Source organism: Borostomias antarcticus (assembly GCF_949987555.1).
Source record: "Borostomias antarcticus genome assembly, chromosome: 16".
In the NCBI taxonomy this organism is placed as follows: Eukaryota; Metazoa; Chordata; class Actinopteri; order Stomiiformes; family Stomiidae; genus Borostomias; species Borostomias antarcticus.
The window spans coordinates 18,302,677-18,316,171 of NC_140249.1; the positions used below are offsets into that span (position 1 = coordinate 18,302,677).

A 13,495-nucleotide genomic window follows, 5' to 3' on the forward strand; every position below is an offset into this window, starting at 1 on the left:
TTCATACAGTACACACACACACCCTGCAACAATTACTCACACCACATCACACACAGCTGATTACAGCCAGCTACCCCCTTATGACCCCAGGTTTTCATACATGAAAGTCTGGAGGAGGAGGAGGAGGAGGAGGAGGGGGGGGGGGTTATGTGATGACATATGAGGAGGGTCCTGCATCGTAGTTTGGGGGTAGGAGCTGAAAAAGCTTCAAACGGCTTCAAAGTCCAGGTGTTCCTTCTCACCTCTCCACCATGGAGGCATGATCAAAGACTCGGATGAGGGGGGGGGGGCGACGTGAATGCTTATGAAAACCCCCCTTTCAGGCGGAGTGTTTCCGAAAACATAAATAAGATATTTAAAAAAGAAAAGGAGTGAGGAGCCGAGGGGGTCGAGGAGGAGTGAGGGAAGGGGATGAGGAGTGAGGGAAGGGGATGAGGTGCTCAAGGCAGGCAGACGGCACGGAGGGTTGTCAAGAGGTCAGAGAGAGATGGAGGAGTGTAAAACCTCGGTCACAGTCCCGAGCGGACGCGTACGTGGACAGCTGCAGACACCACATGCACAGTAGATTGGCGGCAGTAGACAAGTCGCACAAAAAATTGTAGACGCGCAGATGTTTCCCGGAGTCAGCGCATACACCCTTTGATGGTGAAATTGACCTCACGCGGACCCTTGCGTACCCACGGACGCGGAAAGTATAACATCCTGGTGTGTAACAGCAGGTGATACGGGCAGAAGGCAGCCATTTCAGGTTCAAAGTTCAGGTCATAGAGGCACAGGTCAGGTCCATGTATTATCAGAGATGTTGAAGTCATACAGTAGGTCAAGGTTGAGAGGTGAGCTACAATTGAATAGCAATGGGGATTGTGCAGTCCATGATTGCTCCATGCTTTTTACTTGAAAAAAAAAATTTAATAATAAAAAAAAAGTGAGTCTGAAGAATTTTTTGGTTGTGGTGAATGTATTATGTATGGACATTGTTTATACCTGCAAACTGTGCATATGAAACATACACAGGCCGGTACAGTCCACTTTTCCAGCCTGTGTATGTTCCCAGATGTTCCTAGATGTTGAGGGTCAGGCCATACGTCACCGCTGGCATGAATGAAAGGTTTATACCTTCCTTCATAGAAGTTGGTATTTGGGCTTAACGACTTCGTCCTTGTTACACTCTGGAACATCAGCATCAGGGCCAGGGGTAGGGATGCAGGTGTGGCCCACTTACGTTCGCAAATATTGGGGTCGCGGATGTCCCTCTCGGGATGCTGGAAGAAGAAGGGCTTGCACTGCTCACAGTGGTGACCCGCGGTGTTGTGCTGACACTCTTCACACACGCCGCCACTCACACTGTCCGTGGACAGGTACACCGCCATGTCGAAGTGGCAGGAGCTGGAGTGTTGGTTACAGTTACACTCTGAGAGAGAGAGAGAGAGAGACAGAGAGAGGGGTGGGGGTTGGAGAGATGTGATGTGGAGATGGAGAAGGGGGGAGCGTGAGAGAGAGAGAGAGGGAGAGAGAGAGGGAGAATGTGATGACACATTGATATACAGTATTTATTCAAGGCAGATGTAGACACAGTCAGTCACTCGGCAAGATAAACAAATGCTGTAGGCTCATGTTGGATCATGAGCAAACAAAATTGTCAGACTGATAATTTATGTCATCAGTTCATCAAAAATTAAGCAGCATGAATTCACATGAACACATTTTTTCATCAAATAACTGCCATTTGTATCCTTCAATCGTATGTGGTTTACAGAGCCACAAAGAATCACTACATGACAGAGTGCTAATACTGTTCTTATATATTAGCCAACCAAATACAATGTAATTAAAGACTAATAGACTAATATATGTGTTTTACTCTTGCAGGCGTTGGTGTTGCGCCCCTCGGCCGGTCTCCAGGGCAGGTCGTGGTAGAATTCCTGACACCTTTCACAGTTCAGGCCCACGGTGTTGTGGTTGCACATGCAGTGACCGTGAACCTGAGGGAAGACACAGGAAAACAGAGTTGGAAAAATTCATTTGGCACTCTTTTGTTAAGAGTAACCAGTGGTGTAGTGAAGGGTATATAGAGGTATAAAAAGTATACGCACTTATTTCTCCATGAACCATAACATACCCACTTCATTAAACACTACTAATGTAAAAACAAACATTTCTGCTACAGTATATGCACTTCTATAGTCAGAGTATGCCCACTTCTTTAGTCACCACTACACCCCTGAGAGTAACTAGCTGTTAAGAGCTTGTGAGCTGTGAATAAGTAAGTATTTCATGGTTCATTCACATAAATGAAATAATATGTGAAACCGACCATATCAACTTATGTCTGTTTGGGACAAGCTAAGACCTTAACAGCATATTTGGAAACCTCAAATTAAATTCATATGAAACTGCAGCTTTTGCAGATCTAGCATACTATTTTCCACCCATTGCTGTTCCGATGTCAGCTTCGCTTAGGTAAATTTCTCCTCAGAGTTCACTCTCACAACAGGGGGAGACCACAGACTACAGAGAACAGAAGAGATTTCCTCCGGCTCTTTCCTCCGGCTTCGTCGTCCCAGTATCCTCTTTCCAGATGGCCGGGACATATTTACATAGTACTCATCTGCTCTGTGTCACATGGAGGGGACCGATGTCAACACACTGACACACAGGGACAGTTTGGAGATCATGTTGAAGTCCTGCCTTGGGTAGTTGAAATGACCCATTAAGCATAAGGTTTTCATGTAAATGTTATATTTATGTCTCATAAGTTAAATGCCACTTGTTTGTAAGTGCATGATTGGCACGGTTATATGAGCAATCATGTCATTCTTATATCTACAAACATTTCCAGAAAAGTGGTATGGTATATGGTGGAATTAAGTGTTGTAATTATATTTCTATGCCTTAAGTCAGCCTATTTAGTCTCTAAATGGATTTCACCTCATCTAGAGGAGACATCATTTCAATGGTGTCCTCATCCTCTTTCTAGGCTGATAGGTCAGCGATAAAAAAACAGGCAGTCTGTCTAGGCCACAGACTGACCATAAACATGGAAGAACACACTCTAAACAGGAACTACATTCTTAGCTAAACACACACACACACACACACACATACACAATTCACTCATTTCGCACATGAGGTGACCTGATGTTGTACAGAAAACAAAGAGACAATCAACAACAAAAATTCCTTTGGCAGGATAGCCACAGGCACAGGGGCTCGGAAGTCCAAAGTCCTTCGGAGAACTTCCATGGATCCAGTAATGCATAACAGACTACACTCTTTCAAAAGCAAACCCTCTACAATAGCATCCAAAAATATCACCCAAAAACAATCCCACATCCCACAGCGATTATTATAAGCCCAGATACTGCAGCCATCTGAACCATAGTAACAATGGTCCATACTGTATACAGTATGGGCCATTGTTACTGTATGGACCATTGTTACTATGGTTCAGATGACTGCAGTATCTGGCCTTATAATAATCGCTGTGGGATGTGGGATAGTTTTAGGGTGACCTATAGGTTAAGATGACCTATAGGTTTATCGTGACCCCTCCCGTGACTGTGCGGAAATACTGACAAGATACTACAACGCACATTCAAACTCGGATCAACAGGGAGATCAATAAGGCTTCCCACAACATGCATCTCACCATGCCCTCCATCGCATCTCCTGTCCCGTCCACGGGGGCGCACTCGGAGGCGTGTCCGTAGCAGAAGCAGTTGCCGCGGACCACCATGTCGTAGACGGCGTAGTAGTACTTCTCCTTGATCTCCATACGAGAGTCCAGCAGGTTGTCTCCCAGCGTGTGGAGCCTGGTGAACTTCACCCTCAAGTTGGTGATCTTCAGCATGTCTGGACGTTCACAGATGTGTTAAGTTAGCTACTAGCTTTATAGCTTCTTGGCCATGAAGTCCTTACTTGAGGACATGTTCTAGTAGTAGTAGTAGTAGTAGTAGTAGTAGTAGTAGTAGTAGTAGAAGTAGTAGTAGTGGTGGTAGTGGTAGTAGTAGTAGTAGTAGTAGTAGTAGCAGTAGCAGTAGCAGTAGTAGTAGTAGTAGTAGTAGTAGTGGTAGTAGTAGTAGTAGTAGTAGTAGTAGTAGTAGTAGTAGTAGTAGTAGTAGTGGTAGTAGTAGTAGAAGTAGTAGTAGTGGTAGTAGTAGTAGTAGTAGTAGTAGTAGTAGTAGTAGTGGTAGTAGTAGTCGTAGTAGTAGTAGTAGTAGTAGTAGTAGTAGTAGTAGCAGTAGTAGTAGTAGTAGTAGTAGTAGTGGTAGTAGTAGTAGTAACAGAATAGTTGGTAACTCTTGGCTATCACATGTCTGAGAGCTTCTATTATGTTAATGTATACAATCATTATTAAAACTCACTCTGGATTCTGGGGCTGTAGGGGTCCTCAATGCGGAATGCAGGATCCAAAACTCTGAAGATGACCTACAGAAACAATAATATAATAATAAAAATAAACTTAAATAGATGGGTTAATAGTCAACGGGACTGCAACTTAGCCTTCACTAATATTTCATAATGCTTTTCATAATGCATTGTTAATAATTGTGTATTTAAGACAACTCCCAGTGTAAGCTGTGCTACTACAGGGAGAACTACCCATTAGTCCTCAGGAGAAACACACCTCTCCCTCGGTGGACGGCTCGATGTCAGAGTAGCGTGTATCACAGATGACGTCGTCCACTTTCTTCATGGGCCCGTGGGAGACGGCGGGGAAGGACGACTCGCAGTCGTAGGCGAAGTAACGGTACACCTGCCAGGTCTTTCCGAAGTCAGCTGACTGCTCAATTACCATGGCAGCAGGCCGAAAGGTCTGTCGTGGGGGTGGAAAGCGTTCTTGTTACCAGGGTAATACAGTGCACACACACAGGCACACACAAACACACACACACACTGAGGTGGCAACGTGTAATTAGTCTGGGAAGCTGAATAACCTGGAAGCTGTCCCACTACTACAGTATGTTACATAATCCGCCGTAATCAAATATAATATGAGTAATGTTACAGCAGAGATACAGATGTGGCTTAATCTGATCAAATGAGAAGCTACACCACCATCATTAATGTAAATGCTACATGTAGTAATCTCTTTTTTATTTTATTTTTTTAGATCTACAGTTACCAAGTTGAAACAGTGACATGTTTTGTTGTTGACAGCACAACTAAATGTAACATATGGTCTGCATGAAAAGTTTTTTTCTTCAAAAATTTCAGGACAAATCAAGTGTGTCGCTGTAAAATAGATAACTTGCAACTTGAGTGTAATGTCAGGGAAATCTTGGCAGTGAATCATACCGAAAAGATTTGTTAAAGTATAAGTGGTTCATTTTTGCCACATGGTCTGGCCTCATATTGGCTGAATCTCTAGAATTACTGAAAATGCAGATCATGGAGTATTAGCTGAACTGCCAGTACAGTGATTTAGCCCAGATCTAGAGAGAGAGAGACAGCCCCAGACGGGTGGGCCGCCTGTTCAACATTCCTCCGACTCTGCTGTGTATTGTGTTTGTGTGTGTGCGTGTGTGTGTGTGAATGAGACCTCCCACAGGGGCTAGCTTTAATCTGCAGACGGTCCCGGCATCCCCTTACACTACCCAAACCCCCCCACTGTGAGCCTCTGACCCCTCCTCTTCTCATTGGTTACCTTAAAGGTCATGATGAGGTGGGTGAAGTGAAACTCCGCCTCCAAGTTCAGCTGGATGGTCACATTCTCTTGGCCTTAGGGCAGAGGGAGGGAGAGAGAGGTGGACAAAGAGAGGAAATACCCGGTGAAGAGGGAATGAAGAGAGGATAGAGTAGAGAGGGTGAAAGGGAGGATGGGGACAGATTGAATTACCAAAAAGAGCCAAAAATCAGAGAGGGTGAAACAGATAGAGAGAGGAAGGAGAGAGAGAGAAAAAAAAACAATGAGTGAGCTGGGTTTTCATCGAGCCAAACAAAACAAGAGCTGGAACGGTTAACTCTACACGCAAAACTTAGCCACGTCACCCAAAGTGAAAACATTACAAATCTCCAGTACCTCAGTATGTCAAAATAATTATTCAGCGTTTGACTTATTCATGCATCCTTATTCTTTGCTGAGGGGGGTTTATGCATAACTAGAGGGCAGTTAGGCAGCTGATGATCACTGAACCATTACAAATCCCCTCCATTTTACTGGTACAACATCTGTTAAATTGCCTAATTTAGCTGTAAAATTCAGTAAGCAAGTGTATATTGTATGAGACTGAGTTGTAATAAAGGTTACACATCAAGTAGGGACCCTTAAATCTGTAGGCTACCCAATAGCTGTCTATCCATACATGAGCTACCATAAACAGATGGCTTAGTAGCTGTGTCTGGTGTTTTTCTTGACCATATGACCTCAACAGGAAAAACTCTGGGCTTTAAGAGCCCAGAGCTTTTCTAGTCTGCCTACATGGTCCAGAAAAACTTCAGGCCCCTATAAAGACAATGATTCCAACAGCTAGCTTTATACAGTCTGTGATAATCTAGTAGTAGTTTCTTATTCCCAGGCAACCATTCATATGTGATTACATGAATTAGTCAGGCTTTGGACGGGTGCCTACTAGGCCATTTGTTGGATGGGGCCAAGTTACAGTAGTAATGTCTGGATTGTAAATGAAATATTCCATGTCTCTTTTCCCAGGCCCAGGCCCATCTTTGGAGCTGCCAAACTGTTAACTGGTGAGCATCAAATCTCATTCCGCTCTTCTGGAAAAATATTCCCATCACATCCCATAATCCCAGGCCTATATCTTTTCCAAACACACACAATATAGGCTACCATATCTTTACTGTGTAGTCTGGTGTTAGCTATAACACCAGTTAAAAGGATGGGTACAGTTTGTTATTTTGATATTTTCATAACTAAGCTGTGTACGGTTTTCAATGGTTCAGGCATCTACAATTCTCAAGGTCCAGTGAAATAAAATGTTGATTCTGCCTTTCAAATTTGAAACTTCTATTCAATCACATTCCTACTCCCTAAACTAACACAAAATCATTTTACACTCATCACATAACTTTATGTTACTTAACTGACTGACAACTTGTTAACTGTCTTAACAACAATAATGACATGGTCTAGACAGGTATAAAGCCAAAGCCAAGTCCTAGAACCTCCTAGGTAATCATTCCCAAGAGGTTAATCCTGTCATTCCAGAGTTTACAGACATGTCGTCATCTCAACCAGTCAGCCATTACTGGACCATTCTCTTTGAAGACCTCCCTCCAACCTTAATTATAGGGGAATTTACCAACAGATTGAAGGATGAGGGAGGGGGGTAGGAAGAAAGAGAGAGTCACCTTTGATTGAACTTGTTTGCCTAGTCAAGTGGGGGGTTTTTTCCCATGAGAAAACTCACCATTCTCTGACTGCCACCAAGTTTTGAGACGGTTGTGGGCGAATGTTGTCACAACGTTCTCAATCCGGTGACCGTTGGTGTGGTTGACGTGATTTTTGTAGAGACTGGTGGAGTCGCACGCAAAGCACTTCTTCTCCTCCTGAGGATGGCGTGGGGGTGGGAAAAGAGTGAGAGAGAAAGAGAGAGAAATGTCTGAGGAACTCTTGGGATACCACACTGATTTCCCCCAATCAAAGGACAGATAAGGAGGGTCTTTGAAAACCCAGATTAGCGAGTCATTATAACAGGGCTTTTTATCACAAGTGTGAACCTTTTACGCTGGAATGACTAAGGTAAATGGGACCTAAAGGGCTTTTAAATGGGAGGCCTGTCTCGTCCTGACTTCATCAGGGAAGACTTATCTGAGGGTGCCGACAACAGAGACTTCATTTGGCTGCCAGATGTGAGGCTGAGTGTGTGCCCATGTGTGTACAGAAGATTACCCTGTGCTTCTTATTTGCTGGGCCCGGCGGGGCCAGCCCACTATAGGCATTGTCCCGAACTGAGTCACTGGCAGTGTTGCGAGTAACTAGTATAACCCAGTCACAGTTACTGAATTTTAAATGGGCTGATTACTCATTACATTGGTGTTGTGAAATGGACGACCACGATAACAGATTTTCTGTATGTTCCAACGTCCAACGTTTAAGGTGCCACATGCAAACACGTGTTTACCTTCGCAACATCTACATTCGCTTTGTTCATTCTATTAACTAGAACTGGTTATTGGCAAGGACCTCACGATACATTGCAATACGATACAATACAATACAATACATATTGTGATACATTACGGTAATCTACATAATTTACTGTGAATTTTCAAATACAGCTGCAAGTACAACTCCATCCCCGCTCCCTAAAGTTGATCCTGAGGGCAGAGGGAATGTAAGAACATTTCAAATCCATTTAAAACATGAATAATGTATCTATGACTGAATTCTGTCCTTAATTTTATCTATATCAATTCCCTGCCTTGTTCTGTATATTTTACTTGTCTAAATATTTTAATGTTGCCTATTTTATGTATCGTACTGTACTGCAGAAAATGTATACAGTATCTGGTAAAAAAAATATTATGATGTTTTGCTGTATCGATTTTATTGCACAGCTAGTATTAACTTCGCTGTGCAAGTTAGCTGTAACATACCTAAGAAGTTTCGACTGCTGGCACTTATAGTTAGAATGAGGTCAGCAGAAGCACACATGTAGCCTACTTATTGTCTGGCTGAAGTGGTCGTCAATAGTCTTGCATTCACACCTCTCATATTCAAATGAATATTTAAAGTTTACATGACTGAGGGCCAATTTAGGGACCCAACATAGGGTTGAGGGTGACCCAATAAAAAACACAACACAAAATAATTCCAAAACGAATAATTCCCTTTATTTGCCTAACCAATCATACATACCAGCGATCACACCAATACCATGAGTTAATTTTAAGATTCAGCCTGTTTGTGTCCTAACTATGTGTTTGGTGGTAGGATCATCGATCACCGGGGGAAAATAGAGCACACGAAATAACGTACTTGATACCAACACTGCTCCCTAACTTTGTCCATCAGCTCCCACATCCTCCTCAGGACATCATAGGCAGCTAAATTGTTTGGATGAAAAGGATTAAAGGGCCACTCATTTTCTGAAGGGTACAGGTGCCGGTGCCGGGACTGTTGCAGTGTGGTGCATGGGTGGACCCAGGCCAGGGCATCAGGCATATGCTGCTACACCCCACGCATAACGCTGTCTGACAGGACAGCAACTTATACCTGGCAATTTACAATGCGTAGGCCGTTCAGCGTTTCAATAACTCGCTGAAAGAGGCATTCACACTTGGAAACCGGAGTCCAGAAGCTGTAGAGGGAGGGCCCAGCAAAGCTGGCTGGAAAATGTTCTATCCATATTCCTAAATAACTTAAAGGAGTAGTAAAGGGAAAATGCATGTTTAGCCCTGTTTTAAGGTTACTTATGATCATATACAATGGTTCAGATCAAAACGTTGACAAAACTAGCACTTTTGAGAAAGTCTGATAATTGCTCTTCCACCGTTTTGGGCATACAATGGATGTGGTTGGGCACCTTGAAAAATAATTCAAAAAACATGTTAAACTCTCAATTTCGAAGACAAGAAACTCACCGAGGTGTTAGTTGGCGTTCTGACATATAATTCGCCATAAAGTAAGATTCTAGTTCATCTGGAAAGGATTTTTAAAATATTTTGCATAGAACTATTTAGTCGCAGCACATACGTGTGTAAACTTCAGCAAACTAGGTAGCCTAGCAACATAAACAATAACAATAGCTACCGTAAGTAGTTCCGCTTCCTGAATCCCCTCTGCGGATTGATCTACACATCTACAACGGTCGCTTCAATACAAGTCAATGGATTTCATAAAATGATCAATAAAACCCTACAAGATTCATACTTTGCGGCGAATTTGATGTTAGAACACCAACGGACACCAATTACCCCCTCGGTGAGCTTCTTGTCTTGTAAAATCGAGAGTTTAACATGTTTTTGAAAGATGTTTCACGGTGCCCACCCACATCCATTGTATGACCAAAACGGTGGTAGAGCAATTATCAGACTTTCTCAAAAGTGCTAGTTTTGTCAACTTTTTGATCTGAACCATTGTATATGATCATTAGTAACCTTAAAACAGGGCTAAACATGCATTTTCCCTTTACTACTCTTTTAAATGAAGTTTGAAGGGATAACATTTTTTTCTTTTATTTGTTCAAACATCTTCAGGACCTTGTTTAGTTCTATCCTTAACACAATTAAATTAATCTCTGACTCAGTGGGGATTTAAATTAGATTTAAATGATTAGATTACATTAGCCTACACTTGATTGAATCCCTAAAACCTGTGCCTGCTCATGAACATTCCATACCGAAGCCAAAGGCTTCATATTAAAGTATTAACAGACATATTGTGGTGAAGATTAACTAAGGCATAATATATCAGATGGCATTTTCCGTGACAAAGGCCCAGCTTATTACACACTGAATGAAGGAGACAGGAAGCCAACCAAATCCATTAGGCTACATTTACAATTCAGTGAACTTGGGGGGAAATGAATAATGCATAGACCTGTAGTACTATGAGAATCCCAAGAGCTTAGAGTATCCACAATGACTTTTGTTTAAAACTGTGTTTCTCCAACCATCAAACAATAAACTCCCATAAGTTGCTGGCCCAGCAACTTTCATTAATTTGAAGACCTTCCAGACATCTGTTGTTAGTCTAAACAACAACGCTCATACAGGGATTTTTGCAGCTGTGTCAGGAAGTTGTCTAGACATCTCAGAGGGTTGTGCGATTCTGAAAGCCAGCTCTCTCCCCTAAGCATCCTCTCAACCCTCACCCCTCACTCCTACACTCGGTGAGAATGCAGGGGCTTAAGAAAACACGACTCAAAGGAACTCCTTGTTTTGAAAATAAACGCATGAGGGAATAGTTGGAATAAGTCCGATTCACGACTTCCATCTCCATCAGACACGAGCTTGACAATAACGATGGTTAGGCTATAATAAAATCGGAATGCCAAGTTGCCCACGGCCATAGAGACTTTTCCATTTACAGTAAATATCATTTATTCTCCATCAAAAGAAAGTCAGGTGTATTTCCCAAAGTGGAAAGTAAACAATGCTACTGCTGAATAGCCTATAATTTACAGCCTGCTTTTAAGTTAAATTGGACGGCCTATCTTGGGTAGCATTCAAGTCCCACAGGCAACAAAAGACCACCCTTTGCGCACAGTGTAGCTACATCCTAGGCCTACTTCAAGGTAGGAGCAGACTCATACCCTCTGCAATTCTAAGCATGCAAGACATAGCCTATTGATATAATTCTTATCTGACTTCTAAATTCTAAAGACGTGAATATGTTACTCAAAAAGCCTCGTAGCACCACAAATCCGCGTATGGCTAATCTTATCAGGTCTACGTTTACGCAAAGGTGCCACTGAACTAATAACGGACAACTCTGCATAATAAGACTGTGCGTGAGACTTACACTCTTTGAAAACATAGCGTATGTGGAATACATAGTCACTGCCAGGCCAACAAACTCTTAGCACTTAGCATTAATTTACCTGCAAGTGACTGACGATGCAGAACGGTTCGGGTCGTTGAAGCCCGCATGTCGAGGTGGTCGACAGTTGGTGAGCTCTGCCGATGAGAAGGTCTCCTGTGGCGGGGTAGCAACTCCCTTCCGTGCACACATCACTGAATTCAGGTAGTTCGGCAAGGACGCACGCCCCTGCAGCTAAATGGAGATAACGTAATTAATTTCGACTGGGAGAATTATGTTTCAATAAATTATTATAGCCTACACATATAGCCTGGAAATTAAAATAGTCAAACTGAGTCATGGTGGCCAGTTAATACAATCTATGGCAACCGTATATAGGCTATATCAATGTTTTGTAACTGGACTCTAAGCCTGGACCAACACCCCAAATTCCCAGGAAAAAAGCTCTTTGATTTATATCAATGTCACATGCGCTTTAAAGTTCTACAACTGCCTATGCAATTTTATGTTTGAAACAGGAACAAGAGGTTCAGTCACAAGTGAGAGAGGATTCCGTCACTGCAACCAAACTGTAGTCTACTTATCAGTGCAAAACATGGATAGTCATACAATTATTAACATGAAATGTGTTCAAATGCATCAGTAGCTATAGCCCAGACCTATATCACTAACTTTATAACAATAAATACAATTGATTACAAACTTACATAGCAGGGCCACTATGTGGAAAATCAACATTTCTGCTGATATTCTGTCTTCTCCAATCGCGAGTCCTTACGTGCGGCTCCTTTGGATTTTGTTCCCAAAAGCCCGCAACCTCTGTGGACAGCGTAAAATTGTTTCTCTTGCTCTTTGTCAAGCATGCGCAAAGACTATCGCGCTTCCTCCCTCAAATCCCGCTATAGCTGATCACTCAAGCAAGTCAGAGTCAACGCCTACATTAAATTAAATCTTATACTATCCTACACGTCTTGGACGGATTGTTTGTCCTATTTGTGTGGGCAGCGTCACCTACTCTGCTCATATTCCAAAGAGAGTTGAAGCGCACACGCAAACATCTGATGAGATTTTAAAAGGTGCCGAGATACCAACCCCCACCTCATCTCCTAGAACAAAGGACATTCCACCAACTAGGCAGGAAGCTACTCCATGTCCCATTAAGGCACAGGTAAAATGGAGGTACAAGACACCTCTAATTTACTGCCCTAAAGTTACGTTTGGTATAGAGAGCTCTGAAGAGTGAATTTCCCCCCTCACAAAGAGCATGTTCCCTCATCTTCACTCTGTCATTGAGGCCAATGAATCCTAAATTGAAGCGTTTTCTTTGCAGCTTTCCAGTGTGGGTAATGATAGAGCTGCATCAAAGACTGAACACATAGAACCTGCGATAAAACTAAACAATGTCTGGGAGCCATTAGGTATATCACAAACAACCTAAAACAACACCTCAGAGAGAAACTGTACATGGGATGGCTTTGAGGCCAGTTCTAATCATTGACAGACTAAAACCAGTACCAACAAGGCTTTTAGAAGATAGAAGAAAAATTATATATAGCTATATAGTATATACGCTTTTGTGGAATTTTCTCTTATCAATCCATCTGACCAGTGACCAGCAATTAGACTCCAGTGGTCTGTGGGTCTGTGTACATGTCCAGGGGGCAGGGTGGGAGTCCCCCACACCCAGAATGAAGCACATTCCCGGGGTTTAGTGGGATGACCAGCCTGAGGACGTGATGGCAAAACCACTACGGCCAGGACCATGATCGGCCACTGGCATTAAGAAAGGACCGGGCCAGAATAAATTGACTAGGGTTAACTACAGGAACGGTCAGTTCTGCTTTTGCAAAATTTCACTGTATTGGTTACTATCCACAAACATGTACACGTCTTATGAAATCTGTATAGTATCTAACTGCCCAAGACAATATGGGATCAATTTGTCACAGTCACACAATGTGAAACTGTGAGACCACACACTGAACTAGGGCTACTTTGATGTTGCTAGTGGTATTGAGCCTGCTGTATATCACTGAAACCCAACAAACA

General features: G+C 42.7%; 1 protein-coding gene across 1 annotated transcript in view; it reads right to left on the reverse strand.

Moving 5' to 3' along the window:
* lamb1a (laminin, beta 1a) overlaps nt 1-12,184 on the reverse strand; it is a gene marked incomplete at both ends in the record, with an annotated part of 32,964 nt that extends 20,780 nt beyond the window's left edge. The window contains 9 exons of the mRNA XM_084451347.1: nt 1,223-1,411; nt 1,862-1,982; nt 3,650-3,852; nt 4,365-4,428; nt 4,628-4,816; nt 5,648-5,721; nt 7,371-7,509; nt 11,508-11,680; nt 12,154-12,184. Of these exons, the coding sequence (XP_084307473.1) occupies nt 1,223-1,411; nt 1,862-1,982; nt 3,650-3,852; nt 4,365-4,428; nt 4,628-4,816; nt 5,648-5,721; nt 7,371-7,509; nt 11,508-11,680; nt 12,154-12,184 (1,183 nt within the window). The remainder of the gene's footprint in view (nt 1-1,222; nt 1,412-1,861; nt 1,983-3,649; nt 3,853-4,364; nt 4,429-4,627; nt 4,817-5,647; nt 5,722-7,370; nt 7,510-11,507; nt 11,681-12,153) is intronic.
* Nucleotides 12,185-13,495: the final 1,311 nt, after the last annotated feature.